At 41.7% G+C, this 12,029-nt stretch overlaps 1 protein-coding gene across 1 annotated transcript in view; it reads right to left on the reverse strand.

Annotated features, from left to right (window-relative positions):
* The window catches only part of NOTUM (notum, palmitoleoyl-protein carboxylesterase), a 62,829-nt gene extending 52,038 nt beyond the window's left edge, over positions 1 to 10,791 (reverse strand). The window contains exons 1-9 of the mRNA XM_069210230.1: positions 10,621 to 10,791; positions 9,251 to 9,543; positions 8,299 to 8,613; positions 8,156 to 8,208; positions 7,446 to 7,541; positions 7,282 to 7,342; positions 6,376 to 6,434; positions 6,191 to 6,293; positions 1,566 to 1,757 (exon numbers count right to left, since the gene is read on the reverse strand). Coding sequence (XP_069066331.1) covers positions 1,566 to 1,757; positions 6,191 to 6,293; positions 6,376 to 6,434; positions 7,282 to 7,342; positions 7,446 to 7,541; positions 8,156 to 8,208; positions 8,299 to 8,588 — 854 coding nt within the window. The 5' untranslated portion in view covers positions 8,589 to 8,613; positions 9,251 to 9,543; positions 10,621 to 10,791. The remainder of the gene's footprint in view (positions 1 to 1,565; positions 1,758 to 6,190; positions 6,294 to 6,375; positions 6,435 to 7,281; positions 7,343 to 7,445; positions 7,542 to 8,155; positions 8,209 to 8,298; positions 8,614 to 9,250; positions 9,544 to 10,620) is intronic.
* Positions 10,792 to 12,029: the final 1,238 nt, after the last annotated feature.

Consider the following 12,029-nt stretch of genomic DNA (forward strand, 5'->3'; position numbering starts at 1 on the left):
ACCATCTCCTGTTAGACCTATGCCCCTCTACTTTGCTCCTTGGTGGCGAGACACTGTTTATGGGCCCTCGACAAATCCCACAGTGGTCACAGCACTTGCAGGCATTGCCCCTTGATGCTCGACTGTGCTCAGGGACCAAACACTTCCCCCAGTGGCCTCTCACTCCTTTTATTTTGCTGAACATCTCTGAGACATCTTTTTCATTGGCTGCCAAGTGAGATTGCTTTGCAAAGAGATACTATTCTCAGCATCGGCTTTAAACAATTGACGCTGAGCACTGACTGTACAGAACCCCAGTAAGAGTTCTAGTTGTCCCTTCCACCCGTTATTCTTTGCCCGGTCCCACCTGCACTGCTCCTACCACAACAAACAAGAATTTTCAATGCAAAAGGTCTCGCATATTTAGAACAAGTTAATTGTTATCTTTCAACAACAGCGCCCATGAGCAAAAACACAAGAAAACATGCATGGAAACTGTAAAAAGACAGCTTGGTAAAATAAAAAAAGTTAGCTTTAAAAAGTCAAACTATGCAATTTTATTTGTCCTGCTGGCCATGTTTTTGCCAGTCACAAGCCTTTTGTTTGTGGGGCAGTAGAAGTTAAAAAGAACAAATTGTACCTTTATCACGTCGGGAGCAGCGAACAAGCACTAACTAAGTTGAATCAATTAGTGCTTGATCCCTGCTCCACACAGAGAAACAGAAATGACGGCAGGCGTGCCTTGATGAATTACGAGCCTGTAAAGAAGAGTGCCACACAAACCAACAAATGGTGAGCGACAGGTGGGCTCCAAGCCCTTGACTGAACACAACGGAGTCTCCCAAGCGAGACGCATGCGCTAGCACATGCACTCTCAGACTCGACCCTAAAAAATTACAAAGCTGAATAGCTCTTTCTTGCATACACAAGAGCTATTTGGCTTTTTCAATGTGATTATGTACTTTGAGCCATGAAGTACAGCAGTGCAGCTTGTGCAGCATAGATGAAAGTTAAAAAAAATTTTTTTTAAATGACGCAGACAGTTTTGTCTGCGTCATACCTCTTCTTTCTTTCTTTCTTTCTTTCTTTCTTTCTTTCTTTCTTTCTTTCTTTCTTTCTTTCTTTCTTTCTTTCTTTCTTTCTTCCATGCTACACACCAGTGCACAGCAACCACGCTGTTCTACAACATAACTAAATAAAATCATTGACCAAGCCATTAGCTCTCGAATAAGTGAGGCCTATTTGCTAATGCTTGTTCAGACTGGGAAACCCTAAAACCACCCACCACCTTTCTTCTCTCCTCCTGTTACTTTTTTGTTATTCTATTTTCTGTTTCTCTCTTTTCTCCCTGCTTTGGAATTTTTAGCACAATCTGGCACCACTGTCTCCTTTCCAGACATAATTTGGCAGCAGAAACGCTTTTTGCACTTTTATCACACAGGCTTTTACTTAACCTTCAATGATTTGTCTTTCGAGTGTATGGGTGCTGATTTTCAAGGATTGTGGGTCCTTCCCACTTCGCATTTCCTCCCAACAAACATTCAAAAACTGTGCATGATCACATTTTAAAGGACCTTGAAGTGTACCTGAGACCTTTCTTGATGGTTTCTATTGGGGAGCAGTACAAGGCATCGACACACTGAGACGGGTTGAGGGGTTTCAAGTCTAGGAACCATCCAGAGTCCACCACGCCGCGCACCTGCACAGACTCTGCCACAATCTCCTCCAAGGCCGCAGCAACTCTGTCGATGTTCAGCAGCACCCCAAATCCACCAGCACTGCAGAGGAGACAATAACCTGATTAGGGTGTGGTCCCCACTTGTCACTCTCGGTGTAGGCTAGTAGTGTACTTGGGAAATATGAAGAACCATATGGAAAAAACACAACTCTTGCTCTGTAGCTGGTTATTGGTCCCTCAGAGGCAACAACAAATTCAAGGCAACCTCAAAAAATACCCATTGCTCTTATTTCTACCCTGAAAACACTGCATAATATTTAAGCCCATATTTATACTTTTTAGCTTTTGCGTCAAAAAGTGGAGTAAATGCGGCGCTAAAAAAAGTATAAATATGGGCCTTAGTACTTATATCTGGGCACATATTTGTATCAAGCCAATGTTTACATCAACTGTAAAACAGAGAATCAAAGGGGCTTAAAATTGAAGTAATGTGTCAATGTCTCTGCATGATAACCGAAAATATAATTTTATATTTTTTAATTGTTCTACCAAAATTGCAGCCGTCCTTGCAGATCCACTCCTTGTAGTAGAAAAAACTACATAGGACCTGACTCCTTTCTGTGCAAGCTACCACCTTCTGGAAGTCAACTGTTACCAAATCAAAAACACATAGATTTATCCACATTAAAGAAACTGCTAAAATATGGGGCTCGGTTTACAGAAACTGGATATATGTACCGCTCTTCCAGCTAATGTTTGCAAAGGGTTTTCACCAAAATATTGAGATTTAAATATCGAGTATCAGAATAAAGTGAATGTAAGTACGTAAGAGAAAGTAGAGGGGGGCTATACTTAACTCCAAATATTTGTACTTTGATGATAAATATGTCTCAAGCTGCATAGATGTTGAGTTAAAATAGTTAAGGTTTTTTTTAGCAGCGTACATTTACCTTAACGATATTCTGGTAGTCGATATTCCAGCAGGCCGCTATTTTTGTACACTATGGGGGTTATTCTAACTTTGGAGGAGTGTTAATCCGTCCCAAAAGTGACGGTAAAGTGACGGATATACCACCAGCCGTATTACGAGTTCCATAGGATATAATGGACTCGTAATACGGCTGGTGGTAAATCCGTCACTTTTCCGTCACTTTTGGGACGGATTAACACCTCCTCCAAAGTTAGAATAACCCCCTATATTCTGACATACGACGTTTACAAAGATGAATGTACTCCAGCATTCAAAGCGTACCGATGATTATGCCATGGAGCACTACACAAAGTACACTTTTCTGGGAGTGCGATGGTCCACTATGCATTCCCCACTGGCTTCCCAGCAAGATGGGCAATCTGCTGCATTATGCAAGGCAAATAAGTGGAAAAGCCCTTTTTTCTAACTCTCGGTTCTCATGGGGAAAACACTTTTGGCAGTGGTGAAAACAATGCTCCTAGAGCCCTGTCTAATGTAGTCTTGTCGCCCATTTTTTGTACTGATTTACTCCTGTTCCTGGTCATAGAGTGTGCACAATTACTTTCACAAAGTTTATGGATGCCGAAAAATGTTTATGATTGTTCTCTAATTTTTGTTGGAGATTCACTCCAATGAGAACTATGCAAAACTTGCAGGTTGCTTGCAATAGTATTTTTGATCTGTTGGGGGGGATGTTTACTGTTCCTAGTTCTGTGACTGAGGGAATTTCTGCCCAGAGATACGTATTTTGTCTACGAGAGTACAATTGACGTAAAAGAACGAACGTATGTGACTCGAGCCATAGTTATTTAGCAAACAGTTACTTCCCTTTATAATCGAGAGCTGCCCACTGATAAGCTCTGCCACCAAAGCTGGGGGCTTAAGGATATGCAAAAAAATGTAGTGGCCAAGATTGTCTTTTAATTACCTAATTTTGCTAAAAAGAACAGAGTGATCCAGCCTCCCACATAAACGCAGTTGTATCAAGCTTTGAAATGGACCATTAATGTCAGTCGACTCATTTACTCAATAGTAAAGCGCGAGTTGTAACTCCCCATTGACTCAGAATAAAGGAAGACTTACTATTACTAATTCCACGTCTACACACTCTGAATACATATATATACATATATATAGATAAATAGATATATAATATATAAATATATATATATATTCACTGAAAAAAAACAAAGGTTACAGGAACGTTATAGTTAGGTTCTGAATTTACATGTACAAACCACAGAAATTCAGCACTTATATTTAGAGCTCTTTCGATTAACTGTAAATTGCACTCTAAGGTTACTATAACTCGCACCCTTGCCATGTGCAATACACACATCTTCATTAGCATGACTAAAGACGAAAGGATTACTAAACCTCAATTGTGCATAACATAGGGCTATGCTCCTAGAAGCATCCTGATAAACAATAAGACTTAAACATGGGAGACAACTTTTACTGGCCCTTGGGGCCCAGGCTCCAGCAACATTTTATTTTTATGGACTTGTGGATCCTAACCCACCTAAAATGCAGAACAAATAATGGTTTTGAACACAGATCTGTTTACATTTACAAATCCCCAGATAAGAAGCCTGATTACAAACGTTGTGGTACTTCCATTTCAGATGCAAACTCTAAAGTTGGGCAGTATTTTCCAAAATTCTAATTGCACACGTGCTTTCTTCCAATGTAAAAATTGTTTACTGAGCACTATTTTCGAACAGGATCCAAGCTTTTTAAATCCGGAGAGAGTTTATGTTGACAAATACCCCAAAATTCTACCCCAAAATTCTAGCACTCTCATGGATGTTCGGATATGTACACACTGGAACATCCGTTCAGGTTCCAAGGGGCACAATTTGGAATTTCACACTCTACGCCACAAGATTCTCACCAGCGTTTACCTGCCAAAACCTTGTGGGCACATAGCACGGGGTAGACAACTTGCACATGGGCAGTTAGCAAAGGTGCAAGTTGTCTTGTGATAATTTTCTAAAGTGACAATGTTGTATGGTGCAATAATTAGGGCACCACCTAGCTCCAGAACATTACAACACTATTTCCAGTTCTGGTCTTTCATGTGATAACTGCATGCTTTTTAGGGTTGAGTGTGCAAGTGCTCTAGCCTGCTGTAATCTCTCTATGGGCTTTGAACAACGTCCACTGCACGCCCATCAGTTTTGTTGGTTTGTGGGCTTGCCTTTTAAAAATCACTTGATTTTATTTGTGAAAGGCATGCATACGTCATGCCTTTTCTGGTGTTTAGCCCTCCTCAAGCGCACCGGCCAACTACTGAAAACATACGAGGCTCCATGTTTCCACCATGGTTTCTGGACTACTTTTTATTTTCATTTCCTACGCAGGGCTATCTCGCTGCACAGTTGCTGATACGTTTGACTGTGAGCGAACTTCTGTTTCATTTTGTGTGCTCCTTCACGCTCATGGCGTGGCACTTTAAATCGGCTCGCTTATGTAAAACTGTATTGCTTATCATTTTCATTTTATGTGGCAATTAGAGTCTGATTAGGACTCTACAATGCTAATAGCTCTAAGTCGAGCAAATGCGAGACCCATTGCATTGCAAATGTTTGTTGAATGTTGTTGTCTTGTTTATATCCACTCAACTAATTAGCTCAACAAACCGGAAAAGTATGATGCTAGTGAGAACTTCAGGACTTAGGACCATGTCCATAATGACCTGGATTGAGGTGATTGCCCTGATAACAGGAGATGAATTCTGGTTCAATTTGAAATAATCATAGTATTTAGTTAACTAATTGGTCATATCTTCTTTTTAGAATGCCACTCTTCTAATTGGTGGCAGCTTTTCAGTTCCTCAAGGAGATTGCTAGGGATAAGTTATACACAGGTGATATCCGTCACACAGATAATCACTTTGGCTGATTATTACCCAATAAAATACATTGGGACCCGCATCTAAAAGCAAATACAATAAATGTTATCCTGAGAAAGTCGACCTTAGTACATAAAAAATATGTACTACTGCTAACCAAGCATTTCCTGTTGAAATATATTGAAATACTTCTAAACAGAAATAGAAAAACAACACAAAAAATATAACTATTAAGACTGTTATGGAGAAAAAATAATATTAACAAAGAAAAACTTGTCATAACATGGAAAGGTAGCGCAAGTGTTACAGGGAAAAGAAAAGCACAGATGGTAGATTCAAGAAGCATGAGGCTCTCCAGAAGTGATTTGGGCAAAGCCCCTTAAAAAAGTTTTTAATGTATTTGACCTAAAACAACCTAGAGACGGGGTTCCCATTGTTAGCCCTGTGGAGTCATACCAATGCCAGATATTAAGGTTATCCCAAAACCATGCTACTGATTTTAATGTAGATTAATTATGTGTACATTCATCTCAAATTTGTAGAATACAAATCTGGAATGGCACCAGACCTCCTGGACCTATTTTGGACTCTTCTGCCAAGGGTGTAATGGTGCCTACCACTTGAATAGAAATCTAAGTGGTCAGCAATGGCCGACAGGTGGGATCATTTCGGATGTGACCTCAATAACACAACTCACTGCAACGCTTACCTTATGCCGGCCAGCATCACAATCTTGGCATGTTTGATTCCTTTTGGAGCCAGATCTTTGATGACCTCCTGGATTATAAGGGAGCCCATGAAGGCATATTCAGCTAGAAGAAAAAAAAAGTATTTCTGCAGGCTTTTAACAGAAGACGAATGTCATGTAATTGTGCAGTTGTGCAGGATACATACCTTGGCCAGATTTGGCCAGCGTCCCACTCCACATATCACTTGAGCAGTAGGGAACATACCTGCACATGACCAGTTGGTATGGGCGAAGAGGAAAGGGAAATTTGTGAGTACAGCAGCAGAATGCCTCAAATACCTATCATTATACGAAGCCCGCTCTCAGTTTGGAAAAAAAGTACACCTTTTTTATATGATTTGTGGGTGCAGGTGAAAGATCCACTCTCACACACCATATGCCATGAATTCCATGGCTAACATTCCTTGCATCCCATTATGGATTCAAACTGGAATACCGCTTCAAATAAGTATCATGCATTTGATCTCAATAATTTTATCATAATCAAAAATATGTAATCTTTGGAGGCGAAGGTGTTTTTTTTATTTTTATTTGTAGCCCGTTTTGTATGGGACAAGCCCCTTAATTCCCACACTCTCTACCCCAACCACCTTCCCTCTTTGGCTCGATTTTTAGTTGTTGCTTGACAGCTCAGTTGCGTGGTGATCTATTGTTACTAACTCTTAAATCCACTTAGAAAGTGCGTTGGTCCACCCAGGGAGTACTGCTGTCTCACTTCTTGCTATTGGCTACTTGGTGTATGACTTTGCCTATGAAGTGCTTACATTGCAGTGCTCGAAGGACTATTTAGCATCACAAAAGTACACTTGAATGCTAATCCATCTGTATAGAAAGAAATCGTTCTTTGTTGTTTTCCCCAGTGGAGCAGACGTTTTAAATATTTTAATCTGAACTCAAAATCCAAACCAGCCCTACTGGCTTTGCCTATGTTTCTTATACACTGAGAGGAGCTTTGCTGCGTCCGTTCAATGTTTGCATTATTTGTGACAGAGAAAATAGCGCATATGCACGCGAATTTTTAACAACCAGGACATAATGACTTCAATACTCACACTACGTTTGCGTTCCACCAATAAGGATTTTCCTCCTGTTGAGCTGACAAAATACCTGAACCTGCCGGTGAAACACAGACACTGCACTCAACACACGCCTAACAAAAAACACACGTCTTGGTTCAAATCTTTATAAAGGGCGTGTAAAAATAAGGGAAAATCACCTTTTCTTGTTTGACTCCACTCAGAAGAGCTCATAAGCTTACGACTGCTTTTGTATCTCATGTCACACGTGTCTTTGCTAAAGCAAAACAATCCACCTGGGCAGAAACAAGAACCTCTGTTCAGAACAATGTGCAAGAAAGTAAGTCCATCTACCAAGCAGACCTCGTTTTCCACAAAATGATACAACAAACGGAACGTTTCTTGGGGTGCTGCCCCACAATCTGTCGTTTGTTGAATCACTGCAGCCCTTAATGGCTACTGCCCCTGCTCTGATGTTTTCCTCATCCTACAGCATGAAAATGACCATGCAAAATAGTGCACGATCAGTCAACGGCATGCAATCTGGCGCATAAATCAGTGCACAACAAATCGCCCAATAGAATGGAATTAAGCATACATTTCAGTACAACATAAAGCACTCACAAGAATGAAGAACAGCATGCAGATCAGTACACAACAAATCACCCAACCGCATGCAAATCAGTAAATAAATCAGTACACAACAAATCGCCCAACAGCTTCCAAACCAGTAAACAAATCAGTACACAACACATCACACAACAGCATGCACTGTGGTACACAGTCACTCAGTCGATAGCAGACAATTTAGTGTATAAAGTAGTGCACAACAAATCGCCCAAAAGCATGCGATTAAGGACACAAAGCATGTAAAAGCATACAATTTACTTAGCCTATCAGTACACACTACCTTCTAAGAATATGAGCCAGCGTTTGCTCCACTTGGTTTCGCGTAAATAGAACCTGCAAATGGTGATTAGGAGTGAGATGAACATATGTTATGAAATAAATCACCTTAAACCGCCTAGAGCGACAGCAATGTTATACTCTTACCCAGCTGCTGTCCCATCGTTGCAGGTCACCAAGGTGTTTTTTAGAAACAAAAGCTTCATGTTATCAGCCGGCCGTTGGATTGGCTGCTGAGAAAGGACTGGGCTCGCCTGCTGAGGAGCCATGGCACTGTCCACTTGGGGGGGGGCTGCGGGCACGACCTCCTTGGCGTTGCTTGCATGCTCGGTGTCTTTGCGGTCGGGAGGCCTCGTAGTCTGCTTGACGTTGCGCTTGTTCTGCGACATCGCCCCTTCCAGCGCCATCACAAACAAAAAGGGCCACAAGATCTTCATCGCCACTATACACAGGCCCTGCCTCCTTATGAAAACAGACCACATCATTTAGCCAATCCATTACCACTAACCTGGAGTGAAAAAATGATTCTGCAGCATTTTTCCATATTTAATTCACCAAATCTTCCTCTGTGCCCACAGAACATCCTTTGTGCTGCACCATTTCATTGCTACATCAAACAAATGGATAAAACCCTCCCTTGCTTACTTGTTTTTTTCAGTTGAGTGATCAAACGTCTTCAGTCAAATAGTACCAAAAATACGCATCAGCAAAATTCAAAGAACAATTGTGTTTTCTGAAGAACAGGCAACATGCATAAAAACAATTACATCGTTAAACGAACCTTGAAATAATTCTGATATCCTGAGAGGACACCAACACCTTTTACTCCGCAGAGGGACCAGCATCAATGACCCGTAACATGGCATACAATAATACTGACATTTTTATAAATGACTACTTTAATTGAACAGTAAAACAATGAACGCAAAATAACTTTGCACTTGCTGTAAACCTGTTAATACAAACGCAAATGTACACTCGCATTTATTAAACGCACATAAATTGCCGAAGGACTGCTGTATTATTTGAAATGTCAATAAATGGAAGATTTTATAAAAAAATTAAAAGAAACTCGAAATATTCTGATCTTGAGATTTACCTTTAAGCAGTATTTCTTGGCTGTCGAGAGTGATTTGGAGGGGGGGGGGGGCAGCAGTGATATCAGAAATGAAGCTGGATGTGGAGGTGGCAGTAATGTCAGGTGGAAGGCTGGCCTCCGGTGCCCCTTGACACAAGACTAACCACAGCAGCAAGACCCACTCCAAAGCCAGTGATTGCACTTCTGCTCAAACCGCAGATGCCAAGTGGACCTTATATTGCCTTCATCTGGAACACATTGCTTCCACCTTGGATTCCTGTGAGCTTCGGCCAAGGTTGGGCTGAGGACAGGGCCTGGAAGGAAAAGATACCACACACAGCTCTGAGAGTGATTCAAACCTTGCGTGCAGCTCTTTCGTCTCATGACCTGCATGCCTTGACTGTCTACCTCTTGATCCGGTGTGGTTGACTGTCCCTTTCCTTCTAACAATATGTTCTGCGCTTGCATTGTGCAAATAAATTCTTGTTTCCAGACATGAGATCACCAGAAATAACAATTGGCACAACATAGACATCTGTTAAGGTTTCCACATTCCGTAGCGCTAAACAACACAGTCAGCACATGTAACTGTGAACACATTGTGACCGTGGGTGTCCACAGGGCACATCTTCAAGAAATCTGTTTATTTTCATGGGTCCACATTCTAAGCATGAGGAGAACCAAATTATGCAGTAGAGTTGACTATATTATTCGTCAAGAAAGGTCAAATTAAGCCGCATAATGTAGCATATCTGTGGTATTATTATTCCATTCACTATTTTGTCATTTTAACACACATTAATACTGTTTGATCAAACGTTTTACCTCATTAGTACCAGTTAAATACAGGCATCAGAAACTAACTAAGTTACCTGTGTAAACCTTTGCAAAGGGTCTCTCACCACTCGGTACCACTTGAAGTGCTTGTTTTCTAACTTTGGTCCATCTGAACTAAAAACATTTTATTTTTTTAATCTACAAATCACGCAGTGGATGATGGAGTGTGTGGCGAGTGCGGTCAACCCAGTAAATCGTGACCACAAAGTTACTTAATTCTAGTTACCCTGACTGCGAGTAATGCAGTCAACAGTAGACTTTCGTTGCATAAAAAATATAAGCAGGGCATATATATGTACATACATCATTTTATGCAACACTTGGATAAGAAAGACTGAGTCAATAGAACGCGTAGATAACCGAACAAACGGTCCAAATAATAATTAAAATAACCTCTCACCAACGTTTCTACAATATTTAACACCACGAGATTTCCAGAATGAAATCACATCCTTGCACAATTAAATGTGCCCACATCACCACTAGCTGAAATGATAAATGAATATTTCTTTCCTCCCAAAGAGGGAAAGCAGAAGGTGGTTTCGTCCGTTTACCTTTGCCTGTGGAGGTGCAACCTGTCCCTACCGGAGCCTGCGAGGAATGACCATGACGGGAGAGGAGTTGCACTCTGAGGAAGAAAACACTGGCCGTTTGAGACTGACGTGCATAGTTGTGGGATAGCTGTAGGATGACTCATCGATCTGTAAAGGGGACGGCGTGGCCCTTCTCTCCTGTAACTCATCAATGAGAGGCAAGACATCAGCTTTCACGGCGGCGCTCCCTGTGGCTGCAGGGCTCAGAGGTTAAGCTGGCGCGAGCGCCCTAAACATTCCTGCGAAGGAGCACCAGGGGGCGGGCTTCCGTTACTCACCAGCCAAGATGCCCTAAGGGTGAATCTACACCTCATGTCAGATTTAAAGAGATTTTTCATGTGCCCTTGTCCTCTTACTTGCCCCTTCTTGGATCATTTCAGGGGTACTTTTTCTGTAGTTCATAATCCATCCTTAAGGTGAGGCTTAGAAATCCATCAAATAAAAACAGAAATTGATGAACAAACACTGTTCCCCATAAATGGTAAGTTGTTGGCCACTCACACTCCTGAGCCCCACTGCAGCTACTGCACTAATTATAGAGTAGCAGGCTATCTCCTCTTCATCTTCAGCTCTTAACCCGTGCACCCCCATACCGGGCCATCACTCCAATCTTGAAACAAGCTCTCTATCCCTTTCAGAAAAAAATATATTTCCTACATGTTACTCTTCTTTGTACAGCAGGTTCGCCCTCGGCCCTAATGCTAACAAGGAATATGAGACCCAAGACCATTTTGTAAAGTAAGACAGTCATAATTGTGATGCAGTGGGCCCCTTACATCCATTGGCCCCAGTGCCACAGCACCTACTTCAGTAAGGATAGCTGTTAGCAACTCTCTTGCAAAACTCTCTTGCAAGTAGCCGTCTCTTCTGCCATTTCTTAAAAACCTGGGTCCCCATCTTGCCCCGTCTCCCTCCGCATTAGCTCTCCGAAGCCCAGGCTAAAGTGTCTCTTTGGATTCAGTTTTCCACTTCCCTTTGGCTGTTTATCTGATGCTTAAAGCAACATTGGCACAGCAAAGGTGCACCAGGCCCTAATCCAAGCTAAGAAGGATAGCAAAACAGTTATAATTGGGGTTTAGTTAGCCCCTTATACCTTTAGTTCACAGTGCCACTGAACCTGCAGCACCAATAATACATGCAGGCTGTCTCCTCTTCCCATGCCACTGGACAATCACTCTTAAGCCTGCGCCCCAAAGCAGGCTGTCTACTCCTTTGTGTAATCAAAAGGAAGAAAAAACACACATCTTCCCTCTCTGTTGCTTGGGCCCTGCTCAGAAAGGGTGACATGCTCTAATGCTAACAAGGAATGTCTGCATGTAAATAGGGGTCTACGTGGCCAGGATCAATTTGGACTAATGTGCCCATGATTT

This window comes from Pleurodeles waltl, chromosome 10 (genome assembly GCF_031143425.1).
Source record: "Pleurodeles waltl isolate 20211129_DDA chromosome 10, aPleWal1.hap1.20221129, whole genome shotgun sequence".
NCBI lineage: Eukaryota > Metazoa > Chordata > Amphibia > Caudata > Salamandridae > Pleurodeles > Pleurodeles waltl.